The following is a 12277-nucleotide window of genomic DNA, read 5'->3' on the forward strand; positions in this document are numbered from 1 at the left end:
AAATTAGCATTAAGGCATTTAAATTAAGATTTATTTTTGGGCTTTTTATGCCTTTATTGTAGAGATAGGACAGTTTATAGAGTGGTGAAATCAGGCACAGAGAGAGAGTTGGGAATGACGGAGCCAAAGGTCGGATTTGAACCCAGGTCGCCCGCTTCGAGAACTCCAGCCTCTGTACATGGGGCCTGCAGCTATAACCACTCGACCACCGGCACCCCGCATTATGGCATTGTGATTGTATTTAGTGGAAAAACAGAATAATATATAACTCTTAACAAAGCTGCGACGAGGTGAAACATTTCGAGAAGGGGTGGGCACATGCAGACCCCATCAACCCTCAACGTGGCCCCTCAGGTCAATTTTTACACATCAATTAATTGGAAACATGAAGAAAACCTGACAAAATCTGCCATGAAATCATGAAAACCAGAAATATGTCCATAATAATATTTGATCAGTGGTATATGTTGAGTTAAATTTCAGACATAATTGACTGTAATTGTTTTTGTGTACTACAATTTGACCCTCTGGCAGTGAGAATTAAATGAATGTGGCCCTTGCTGTGACCAAAGTTGCCCATCCCTGATTTAGAGCATAAAAAGTGAAGGTTTGTTTGAGGTATAGTGATGCAGGGCCGCCTGTCTTTAGTTTCAAAAATGTTTTCTAAAGTTTTGTATGAACTTATACTACTGGAAGAAACAGAACATTTATCGTTTTAAATGAATCCTGAAATCAGCATCTCAACATTTTCACTTCTCGCCTCAGATGTCTTGCATGTGTGCAGGTCGCGCTCTAAAGAAACGATCGTCTCCTCCTTCGTGATGATATATTCGTCTCGCGTACGTCTCGCTGAGAGACTCGAGCGATGAACGCCTTGACCTCGGCTCTGGCGCTGTGCGTGTGTGAAATCACTTTGTGAGAATCGAAACGCGCTGACAGTGATGACAGACGTTAAGAATGACTGAATAAAAAAACATGTCAACAGCTGATGATCTGGTTTGCTTCTGTGGGTCATGCTCAAATTAAACTGACACCGTCTTATTTACGTAGCTCGATGTGTCCATTACTTCATCTCTGTTATCTCAGGTGTTTTTATTTTTTTTAAATCGAAAGTGCTTGGGAATAATCTGATGGTGGACGGTCAGAAGTCACAATGCTGATAAAACAAAGACGTCCATCTGTCGTTTAAGCTGATGTGATTAACATGCATGTTCTGTTGATTTCTGGGGACACTGCAGTTACATGAGATCTCATTATTATGACGTTGTAACTGTCTCCCACTGGAACTGAGAGCTGTGAAGGCTGTGGACATTTTTTAAAAAGCGGATGAAGATCCATTGCCTTGGTTTGATCCCTCTACAGTTATCTGTTTTTAATCTATCTTTTATTGTGCAGCACTTTGTGACGTCGGCTCTTTTGAAAGGTTCTTTATAAATCAACTTTACTTACTTACTTATTCATTTATTAAAAACAACCTGAACTAAATGTGACGCGTGTTTTCTCTTTAGCGATTTTTTTTTATACCTATTTTAAAAATAAAAGAAGCCCTCCTTCTTTCTTGAAGTTGCTGTGAGCTGCTGAAACTCTGCCAGGGAAACAAAGCCACTGACGGACTGCATGCCATAAATCACGTCAGCGGTGTTAGACCCGATGACAGACATCAAAAATGACTTTAGAAATTGTCAATCTTGTAGTTGATTGGCTGGTTCTCTTATATAGTTCATATTGAAGGATCTGTATTTAATTGAGACTCTTTTGTAACCACTTCAAACCAGCAGGTTGAACTTATCACATTTTTAAAAAACTCATTTTCTTGTGAGATCACACCTGTAGATATGTGTTCATGCTTTCAGAGGGTGACCTCCATTTGTCTTTGAGTGGCATAAAGCAGCAACACATGGCGACATAACGACATCGACGACCCAATCTAAACACTGATGATTCATTACACGCCTGCTTCACAAAGGAGATATTTAGTCTACGTCTGGGGTGTTGGATTTCGACATATTGTTCCGAGCGGCGGAGAAGTCGGCCAAGAAAAATGTTCATGTTGGCGCCGCACTTATTTCCTATGTCTGTTGTTTTTTTCATTTTGCGTTTCTGCTTATAGGAAAGACATTTAAGATACGAACAAGCTGTACTTAAAGTGTCTCACAAAGGTTTACATTCAAAGGAGAACTATGAAATTAAGAGATATCTAAGAAACAATTTAATTATTTTTGGAAATTATGCAAGTCATTTGTTTGCACATTGTTGAGTCACCATCAGAGGAAACAAAACACTTAATATGAATCTTTTTTAAGGTTTATTGTTGGGCTTTTTATGCCTTTAATTAGAGATAAGACAATGGATAAGTCAGAAATCGCTGAGAGAGAGAGCGGGGAACGACATGCAGGAAAGGAGCTGCAGGGCGGATTCAAACCCGGGCCGCCCGCTTGGAAAACCACGGCCTCCATACATGGGTTGCACGCACTAACCCGGCGCCCCAAAATGAAAATCCTTAGATGACCTTTTAATATCATGATTCATTTCCTGACTTCTTTTTTTTTTCTAAGATTAGGCGTTATCATTTTATTCCAAGGGATGTTCTTTTATTTTTTTTCAGCTCCAGACAAAATTCAGCGTGATAAATACAAACTTTTCTTAAGTCGACTGTGATCATTTTCTGTATTCTCAGTAAGATAAATCCACTGAACTCAAATCCTGTACGCATTAAAAAGCTGTAAGATATCAGTTTAATAGTAAGAATCCTGTTTGCGTGTTGATGTCTTTCTCCATGTGTCAGTGACCGTTTCATAACTTCCTCTTCACTTCCATCACAATCGTCATGAATCAGATTCCCACCCATGAAGCTGTCACTCATCGCGTCTTTACTGGCCCAGTTTCACCCTGTGACAGGACATCGGAACAAAAACAAAAAGAAGTGTGTTGTGGTGAATAATTGTGTAGATACCAGATTAGGTTGTCTCCTCCCCCCACCAACAGGTGAGAGGTATAAAGAGAGTGAGCAACCCTGCACACAGGTAGAGTCTCTCTCTCTGACACCTGAGACATTCAACAGGAGAACAGCGTTTTCAACAGGTGAGCTTTCACTAAAGAATCACACACGCTGTTCATGTAGTGCTGCAGATTTTTGGGATAATTATACATTTTATCACTTAATATTTTTTATTTAATTATGCTGGTAAAGTTTGTTGTTTGCTCTGTGTCTTCCTGTTTATCACCATCCTGTGAAGCATTTTTACGCTCTATTGTTATTTGATTTAAACAAATCTTTTAAGGACTGTATTTCTAAACCTGCACTTTTTGTGCAAGATTATTTTTTTCAGTTTCCCATCACTCAGACGGTTGATCACATCAGGCTGCAGGTGAGACAGCAGGGAAATCTGGGAAATCTCCAGGATGGAGTCCCCGCTGAAGCTGGTGGCTCTCCTCCTCACACTCTGCTGCTGCTGCAGTAAGTCGACATTTTAAAAAAACTACCAAAAGTTTTGTAAATATCTGCAATGTTTGAATCCTACGTTTGACTGTTTTTAAATGTGGAAATAGCCGTATTTATTACCTACACCAGCCCTTGTAAAGATGCACAGTGTTACATTCCTTTCCGATATCTGAGATGTCGATATTATCCGATCCAACATGGCTGATTGTCTGTACAGATTTGACACATTTTTCCCACCTTTTTGCAGAGCCAATCGAGTCTCTCTTAAAGTGTACTTATCCCGTCGTAGGAGCCATAACGTGTGTTTTTACCTCGGTTGATTATTTGTTATATTTTGCTCCTTATATGGGTTTTATATTATTCCCGGTGATTTGAAGTGGGCGTGGTTTACCTTATTTTTACCTGTGCATTGGGGTGGCGGGCGGCTAGAATAAGAAATATTTTCTGTTGACCGTCATCGTCATCTTTATCATTAGAATTTGTATTTTCACTATTTTGGATAACATATCTGGACTTTGAATTTTTGATACGAGCGAGTCACAGGTACAGACCTCACTCAGTCTCTGTGCGGCATTTTTCAATCTTAAGACGCCAACAATACTAGTGTTATGTTATACAGATGCAAATATAAAGTGCATCGCTTTCAAAATGTCCGACACGTCAGACATGCATATTTATTCTCCTTTGACATTTTTAATTTCAAGCTATCAAAGTGAGCACTTAATGGCAGTTTGCGTCACGAACAATAACTTAGACGTCATCTTATCGACAGAGAGATTCCTCAGCAGCATATTCAGTTCAAACTGATATTATTGTCAACCAAATCTCTCATCTTGTGTTTCTTTTAAATGTATTTCAGGTGCTCAGCGTGTTGACTACATAACTCCACATTCTGGAAGTTCTATGGGAGCGACAAAAATAACCATTCATGGAGTCGGTGAGGAACTGGAACTGGAAATTACATCCTTCACAAACATTATTCTTGTTTTCTGTCAAACTGATTCATCAAGGAAAATCATCTGGATGTTTTGCTGTAAAAGTTGTTCTGATTTATTTCATTGTTTTCCAGATTTTGCCGTGGCAAACCAGGTCCAGTTGAATCCGAACGAAGAGTCAGGCAACAAAGTGACATTGGTGTCTGACAAAATGTCGGTCATCTGCGATGTGGAGAGAGACTCGACGCACAGAAACCAGATCATGTGTTACACCAGGTAGCCTACAGACCAAAGGGGCTCTTTGTTGAATTTAGAAAAAGTACACTATTCAGTGTGATTTATTTGCTTTTCAAATGTGTCATTTCAGACCGTTACCAAACGGTAGATATTATGCCCGTGTCACTGTGAACGGCAAACCAGTTCCTGACAACAAACTATGCTACGGTTCTCCCAACTCATACTGGTGCGGCTTCACTGTAAGTATGCTGCTCATGTTAAGCAGAGGCCTTCACTCGTAAGTGATTGAATCCAACAGTCAAGTTTGGATTGGTAAGCTAACAGACTGTTTCCTTTCTTAACGATTACTCTCAGGTCGTCTGGTACACCACACCTTCCATCAACGTCATGACTCCAAAGAGTGGTCACCCAGGTACTGTTCAGTCCTCCGACAGCATGCAGCGGTTTCTCTGTGACTATTCTCAGCTTTCCATTAACCCCATGTTGAAATCTCTGCAGGCTCCCTGGTGAATACGTCAGGCCTGATCTTCACCGACGTGTTTGGTAGTAACACCAGGCTGAGCTCAAACGGCCGGAATGAAAAATTCCTGAGGTACAAAAAGCATCCCACGATGTTGATGTTTCCGTAGCACATCCTGCCTCCAACAAGCGTTTAAGCATAGTTTTGATAATATGTGGACATGTCTGACTTTTGAATGAGGATATCGCCTCATCGTCTTTAATAAAGGCTAAAGGAAAGTACCATGAACACGACATGTCCTTTTAAACTTTCACCCCTCGTGGTAAAGCTTTGAGTCTGATCTTTGTGGATTCTTGCAGAGTCTACATGGGAGGACAACCATGCGACCTGTTGAAACCAAACTCAGATGATCTGTAAGTAAAGAACATGTCATTATACAAATAAAAAAATCTGTTGGTATTTGGTGCAGCATTGAAACATTTGTTTACACGCACCCTTTTCAAGATATCACCTGCGACTGACTCCCGAGAATTCCCTGTGGGGCGAAATGAGCTGCAGAGTGACGGGGACGTATGTTGGTAAGTCTGCTTCCATACCCCTCTCTCTCTCTCTCTCTATATATATATATATATATATATGTATATATATACATCTATCAATGGATGGATGGATCAATGGATGGTTGATTGGATGGATGGGTGGATTGGTGGGTGGATGGATGGTTGGATGGATAAATGGATGGTGGGTGGATGGATAAATGGATGGATGGATGAATGGGTGGATAGATAAATGGATGAATGGGTGGATTGGTGGGTGGATGGATGAATGGGTGGATTGGTGGGTGGATGGATGGTTGGTTGGATGGATAGATGGATGGATGGATGAATGGGTGGATTGGTGGGTGGATGGATGAATGGGTGGATAGATAAATGGATGGGTGGATGAATGGGTGGATTGGTGGGTGGATGGATGAATGGGTGGATTGGTGGGTGGATGGATGGTTGGTTGGATGGATAGATGGATGGATGAATAAATTAATGGATGGATTATTGGTTGGATGGATAGATGGATGGATGGATGGATGGATGAATAGGTGGAAGGATGGATGGATGGGTGGGTGGATGGATGGATGGATGGATGGATGGATACATGGATTGGTGGGTGGATGGATGGATGGATGGATGGATGGATGGATGGATAAATTGATAAATGGATGGATGGCTGGAAAGATGGATAGGTGGAAGGATGGATGGATGGATGGATAAATTGATAAATGGATGGATGGCTGGAAAGATGGATAGGTGGAAGGATGGATGGACAGAGGAACAGATAGACATAAATATAAAAAGAGTGTGCGCTGTCTTAATAAATGTGTTGTCTTTCCAACAGGGCATCAAAACTTGACTTACATTCTCACCATGGGAAGGTAAAGCATTGTTCCAACACCTCAAACCACTTCAGCAACTTCAGTTAAACATTTGCACACAAACACCTCCATTGTTTCACATGGCGTCATGCCCCCTTTAAAGGGGCGGGGGGATCAAGTGAGATAGACTTGATTAGAAAAAACTTTATTAATCCCACACAACACAACAAACAATACAGACAATACAATCACACTACACAACAAGTACACAAACAACAAACACAGAATTAAATAGAAAGAGCCCATTATTTTAACACGTGTTTTTCATATGAACACATGTAATAATATGAAACCATCTCTTTCCAATTTGAGGTCTATAATAAAAAAGGACCAGATGGTGCTCTGGGGATCGAACAGACTCGCCATGTTCCAGAGCTATGCAGGTACATCAGACACAGAGACGTTTGTTCACCTGGGTCAGCTTTCAGTAGTACTTCCTGTTTTCTATTCATTATTTTAATGGTGAAATGTGTGCGGTATGTCTTCTTCAGAGGTGACCGGAATCTCCCCCAACAATGGGAGCATCATGGGAGGGACGCTGTTGACCGTGCATGGCCACTTCTTCGATGAAACGGACGCACCAGCACGTGTTCTTGTTGGAGGTAAGCAAATTGATTTAAGGCTCGTAATTCCCTGAAGTCGGAGTCAGGTAAGATGGAGGTGTCTGTGTTGATAATTCGTCTTGTTCCCAGGCTAACTGTTCAGCACCAATAGACGTGTGTAGTCCGTCTCCAAAACAAAACAGAACTCATTGTCGGGGGCCTCGAGTCACGCGAAGGGTGTTAATCCTTTTTTGTGTGCAGAATGTGTGTAACTTTAAGACCCAACAAACAAAAGAAAACTGAATAGTTGTCACGCGGGGGAAGAGAAAGAATCTTCTGAATGCTTAGAGGTAACGCAGACCATGAAAAGAACAAGCTGCCGTCTTACATAAGACTCCACAGGTCATTTCACATGTTTGAAACTTTGAGTCACTGCACCATTATCAGTGAAGTCAAATTCAGCTGAGAGACTTTTATTTAGATAGCACTAAATCCTAAAGGACGCTATCTCACACTACTAAGATGGAACAGGCCTCACCTTAGTCTTCATCATATTATAATTATTAGAATAAGAAAGTTTGTCTTCTCTCCATAGTAACAGTTTGTTCCTCCTTTGTTGTTCTTAACTTTATGAACAGTTTATAAATGGTGTGCTAGTGAGAGATGGTGCGCCATTGATTTGCTTAACAGGCAAATTTAGTTTTGAATTAGGGACATTATGCAAAAAAACATCAGTCTCAGCCTCACACGAGAAAAGATGCTTTGTACCAGATTTAGTTAACTATCTAGTTTCCGTCTGTTGTGTCTGGGCAGTTGATAGAAAAAGTAAAATACAGATCAACCAGTCATGAACACACACACGCACACACACATTTCCTGTGAGAGAAGAAGAGCACAGAACAATATACAGATATTGAAACATAATGTACAAGTTTCCCTGAGTTGTAAAAAGTTGCAGAGCAGACGATTTAATGCTGACAACCCTAGTTCTTTAAAACTATTTTTTTGACCTCATGGTAGAAAGTGTGGAAGTTTGCGCAAAGTTTCAGATTAGTCGGGAGATTATTTCATTTTTTAATGGCTTTTAAAGAAACAGCTGATTGTGTAAAAGCGGAGTCACGTTTACGGATACTACAGTCTACGCTCGAGGCAGACCTTGAAACTCAGAGTTTTAAGTATTTCACACAGCTGTGTACTAAAGTATAGATTTTTAGAACAACGATACATCATGAATGTGATCATCTACTGTAGTAGCTCCTTTTCGATTTCACAACAGACCCCATCAGGCAGTGCAAACTTTTGATCAGGGACGGCACCAGGATTGTTTTTCTCCCGGTGCTGAGGGGGAGCTTCTATCTTTTTTTCTCCAAATAAAAGCAGACAAGCCAATCTGAAGTTTTGACATTTAAGTTTAAAATACCTGAAAACGGAGAAATGCAACCATGTGATTGTTTTATCAGCAGAGTCGACATTTGACTAAACATTTAGTCTTTTATAAACACCTCTTCATGTCAGCTGGATTTACGAGTCTCAGAGATGACATGATGAGTAAATTGTCTGTTCCCTTTTGTGTTTCTGAATCAGTGAAAGATTATCATTGTGAGCTAAGACATGTGTGTGTTTTTTTTCCCCTCAGGCCTGCCGTGTGACATCCAGAGTGTGTCCGATGACAGAATAACGTGCAGAACGGCCATGCATGAGATGAACAACAATGTGACAGTATTCCCGGGTAAGAATAGAATACGCCTCTTACTCTTTTCTCTCCTTTTGTCCGCTGCAACCAAAGCATATCCTGATCTGTCCTGGTGCTTTATTTGGAGCCGTGTCGGTATCTGCACGACGAGTTCACATCAGCGTACATCTTGATCACGGCGAAGAATTTAAAGCATCCTTCTTACTTGACAACAAAGATGACGGATTCTTCCCATCACCTGTCAGGACTCAGGGACTTTGATGTGCAGCGTTCTGTGACGTGGTTAAATATTATCTGATTGACAAAAGGCACATATTTCTGATCTTATGTCGCACACAAACAACCTCTCCCTAAGCCGTTCACTACGACAGATGCAGAGCTTTTTTTATGCAGAATCAAAGGGAAAAAAAGCCTGAAAATCTCATTTGATTTGAGGGTGTTTATTTGAATAATAAGTATGACAGGGAGAGTCTCCTGCTTTGAAGTGCATGTGTGAACAATCAGGTCAGGAGAATGTCGGATGCAGAGAATTCCTGCTGAAATTATTAATTTTCACGAGTGCATATGTGAAAACGGCTTTAGAAAGGGAGTGAATTCTGACCCCTGAGCAGCTGGAAACTGGCCTGTAATTTCAACAACAACAACAACAACAACAAAAACATAACGCTCTTCCACTAGACTAATTTAACTAGATAATTTCAGCCCTCATTTTTACACGTCATCTTTAACTTCCATTTGAATCCGAAAGGTGGAAGGGGCTTAAAGATGGAAACGTGGAACAACTCAAAGCCCAAGTCCATGGACGAGATCTTCACATACGACGAGCACACACCGGGATACCAGAGCAAATGGCTCAAGGAATTCCCCGTTGACTTTAATCGTGGTTGGGATTTTTTCACCACACGGATCAGTGGCTTCATCGCCCCCAAGTTCAGCGGCAACTACAAGTTCTTCATCAACTGTGACGACAAATGTGAGCTCCACCTCAGCAACGCCAGCAGTCCCGAAGATAAGGTACAAACCACCTCGAAGCTCATCCACTTCTGTGAATCAGGCTGTTTACATTTGACACACAAATAACCAAAGAGAATATATCCTGTGCATTTTTATTTCTGCTTTTAAATTGCCTTTGATCACATCCCTCCACTTCAGGTGAAGGTGTCCTCCAAACCATATTTTACCCACAGTCTGTTTGATTCCCAAACGTCTGACTGGGTGTATCTAGAGGAAGGAAATTAGTAAGTAAACACAGAACTCTGCTTCTAATCCTTCAATCCTGTACAACTCCAAGTCATTCTGCATTCCCTACAGCCACAAACCGAGACTCTTCTTCTTTTTTTTTTATTTAGCTACCACATTGACCTTGTGCATCAGGAATATGGCCATCACGCTTATATCAAAGTGGGCCTGTACTATGATAATAGCCCCTTTACAGAAGACCAGACAAACGACGCTGTGAATGAGGCTCAGAGCATTATTGCTGAACAGGAAGTGTTCGATGAGGAACAGGTATGGTTTTGTTCACATGCTGATTTACCCGTAGCTTTAATCCATTAATCATAGATTATTTGACCTTCCTCCAGCTCATAGAAGAGGTTTGACATTTTGGGAATCCCTTCCTTTCAGTTCTCTGTGCTAAAAATGAAGCTAAACAGACAATTTCTAGCTTAGCTTAGCTTAGCTTATTTTAGCTTAGTTTATCATACAGCTCTGAACTGGGGTAAAAATGTAGGCTCCCGCCCACACAAAAAAAAATCACACACAACACCTCCTTAATCTAAATCTGTTCTCTAGTTTTTGTAAGCAAGTGCATATTTAAGATGTTTGTTACCGTGAAACAAGCTAGCTGTCTCCTTTATTTTTACTTAATGCTAAGCTAGCGCGCTCACAAAAAAACACAGATACATGCAGTAGATATTAAAGTGGCATTGGCAGAGGCTATTTGTGTATTCATGTCAGGTTAAACTTCTTATTACAAGGTTTATATAAATTGGTTTGTATGCTCTTAAAAAACAACCATAAAATGTTTTAAACATTGCTAAAAGCCACTAATGACAATTTAGCTTCAGATGGTCTTTACCAGTCTTCTAATAACTACGCTAGCAGCAAGCTCTCTTTTTGGCTTTTTGTCGTTTTCAGTTCTATCTTTTTGGAGGTAGAGATGATGGTTTTAGTCTCAGCAATAAAGCTAGACGAAGATTCATTTTAGAAAAGGATGTAATGTAGTGCTAGATGCGTAGCTGTCGAAGTGTTTCTGTTACACGGCTAGCGCAGTTATCCTTATCAACACAAGTGTTTACTGTCATTTTGGTGAACGCAGGAAATAAAAAAAACACTGACATCTCACTGCTGTTTTATCACCTCTTGATCTTCTTTCTCGCTCTTATCCAGGTTGTTACCTTTGGACTCTGGTCAGAGGACGTTTCCGCAGTCAAAGAGGTCCAGAAGGTCACCGTCAACAGCAGCTGTGCCAGCCATCAATGTTCAGGCACCTTCTTCAGCCTCGGCTATGGAGAGGCAAAGACTGGTAATGTGGTGTGAAAATAAATTATGTAAAAACAAAAACAAAAACGCTTCCTATCCTGCTGTCCTGGGATGTGCCTTTAACTACCTGATGCCTCGATACCCCTTGCAAGAAACCCATGTTACCCCCTCTTTATTATCTTCTTTCTTTTTTTATCCTCTATTCTGAATAGACCATATGAATGTATCCATCCTTTGTCTGTGCTTTAGGACCTATCCCCGTCACTGCCTCACCTGGAGTGGTGGAAGCAGCCCTGAACGACCTTTACTCCATCAAACCCGACACCGTCCAGGTCACCAAACAGGACGCTACCCAAGGCTCCTCCTACATGGTCACATTCAATTCTGTGAGAGGTACGGAGAGACAGAAGAGTCGGCAAAAACGACTCCCAGATTAACTTTAAATACATAAAAACATTGATTTTAAAGTTCTTTTTTTTTATTGCAGGGGATTATGATCTTCTTAAAGCCGTGCCTTACAGCGCTGACACTAACATCACTGTCGATGAGGTTACAAAGGGGAAAAGCAACATGGAGACCTTCACTCTGCTTTGGGGGGGAATCCCTACAAAACCCATCCCGTACAACACCACAGAGTCCGAGGTATGTGGAGCCCTGACTTGAATCAATGACTTCTTAGTATCTGATTCTTGTCTGAACAGATTCTGGATTGATGGTGTTGCACATCAGGCGGCTCGAGCGTTTTAGAAGTAGTGTAAACAAGACTGAAATCAAGATGAGAGTAATCCAGCGCACAGCGGGATTGTTGAGACTTTAAAGTTTAACGCATCAAAAACTTTAAAAGTCAAAAGTTTATCTGAACAATCCTGGCGTGCATCGATCCTCAAAATACTGAACTCAAGCCTTGTGTGAATTTGTGAACAGGTGCAGTCAGCTCTGGAGGATCTGATCAAAGCTGAGTGTCCTGGTGAGATTGTGACCACTGAAGGAACAGATGTGAAGCTCTTCAAGGATTACGAAAACGACTACTCTCAGGTCAGTGGGCACAGAAAACCAGA

General features: G+C 41.0%; 1 protein-coding gene across 1 annotated transcript in view; it reads left to right on the forward strand.

The window, feature by feature from the left end:
• The first annotated feature begins 3004 nt into the window (after positions 1-3004).
• Positions 3005-12277, forward strand: part of LOC132991282 (fibrocystin-L-like) — a 46844-nt gene continuing 37571 nt past the window's right edge. The window contains exons 1-20 of the mRNA XM_061059991.1: positions 3005-3081; positions 3316-3457; positions 4302-4379; positions 4512-4653; positions 4745-4853; positions 4969-5026; positions 5113-5206; positions 5434-5487; positions 5579-5652; positions 6464-6500; positions 6813-6883; positions 6992-7102; positions 8679-8771; positions 9484-9749; positions 9888-9973; positions 10085-10244; positions 11127-11262; positions 11469-11612; positions 11707-11861; positions 12144-12254. Of these exons, the coding sequence (XP_060915974.1) occupies positions 3403-3457; positions 4302-4379; positions 4512-4653; positions 4745-4853; positions 4969-5026; positions 5113-5206; positions 5434-5487; positions 5579-5652; positions 6464-6500; positions 6813-6883; positions 6992-7102; positions 8679-8771; positions 9484-9749; positions 9888-9973; positions 10085-10244; positions 11127-11262; positions 11469-11612; positions 11707-11861; positions 12144-12254 (2034 nt within the window). The 5' untranslated portion in view covers positions 3005-3081; positions 3316-3402. The remainder of the gene's footprint in view (positions 3082-3315; positions 3458-4301; positions 4380-4511; positions 4654-4744; positions 4854-4968; positions 5027-5112; positions 5207-5433; positions 5488-5578; positions 5653-6463; positions 6501-6812; positions 6884-6991; positions 7103-8678; positions 8772-9483; positions 9750-9887; positions 9974-10084; positions 10245-11126; positions 11263-11468; positions 11613-11706; positions 11862-12143; positions 12255-12277) is intronic.

Source organism: Labrus mixtus, chromosome 16, assembly GCF_963584025.1.
Source record: "Labrus mixtus chromosome 16, fLabMix1.1, whole genome shotgun sequence".
Taxonomy (NCBI): domain Eukaryota; kingdom Metazoa; phylum Chordata; class Actinopteri; order Labriformes; family Labridae; genus Labrus; species Labrus mixtus.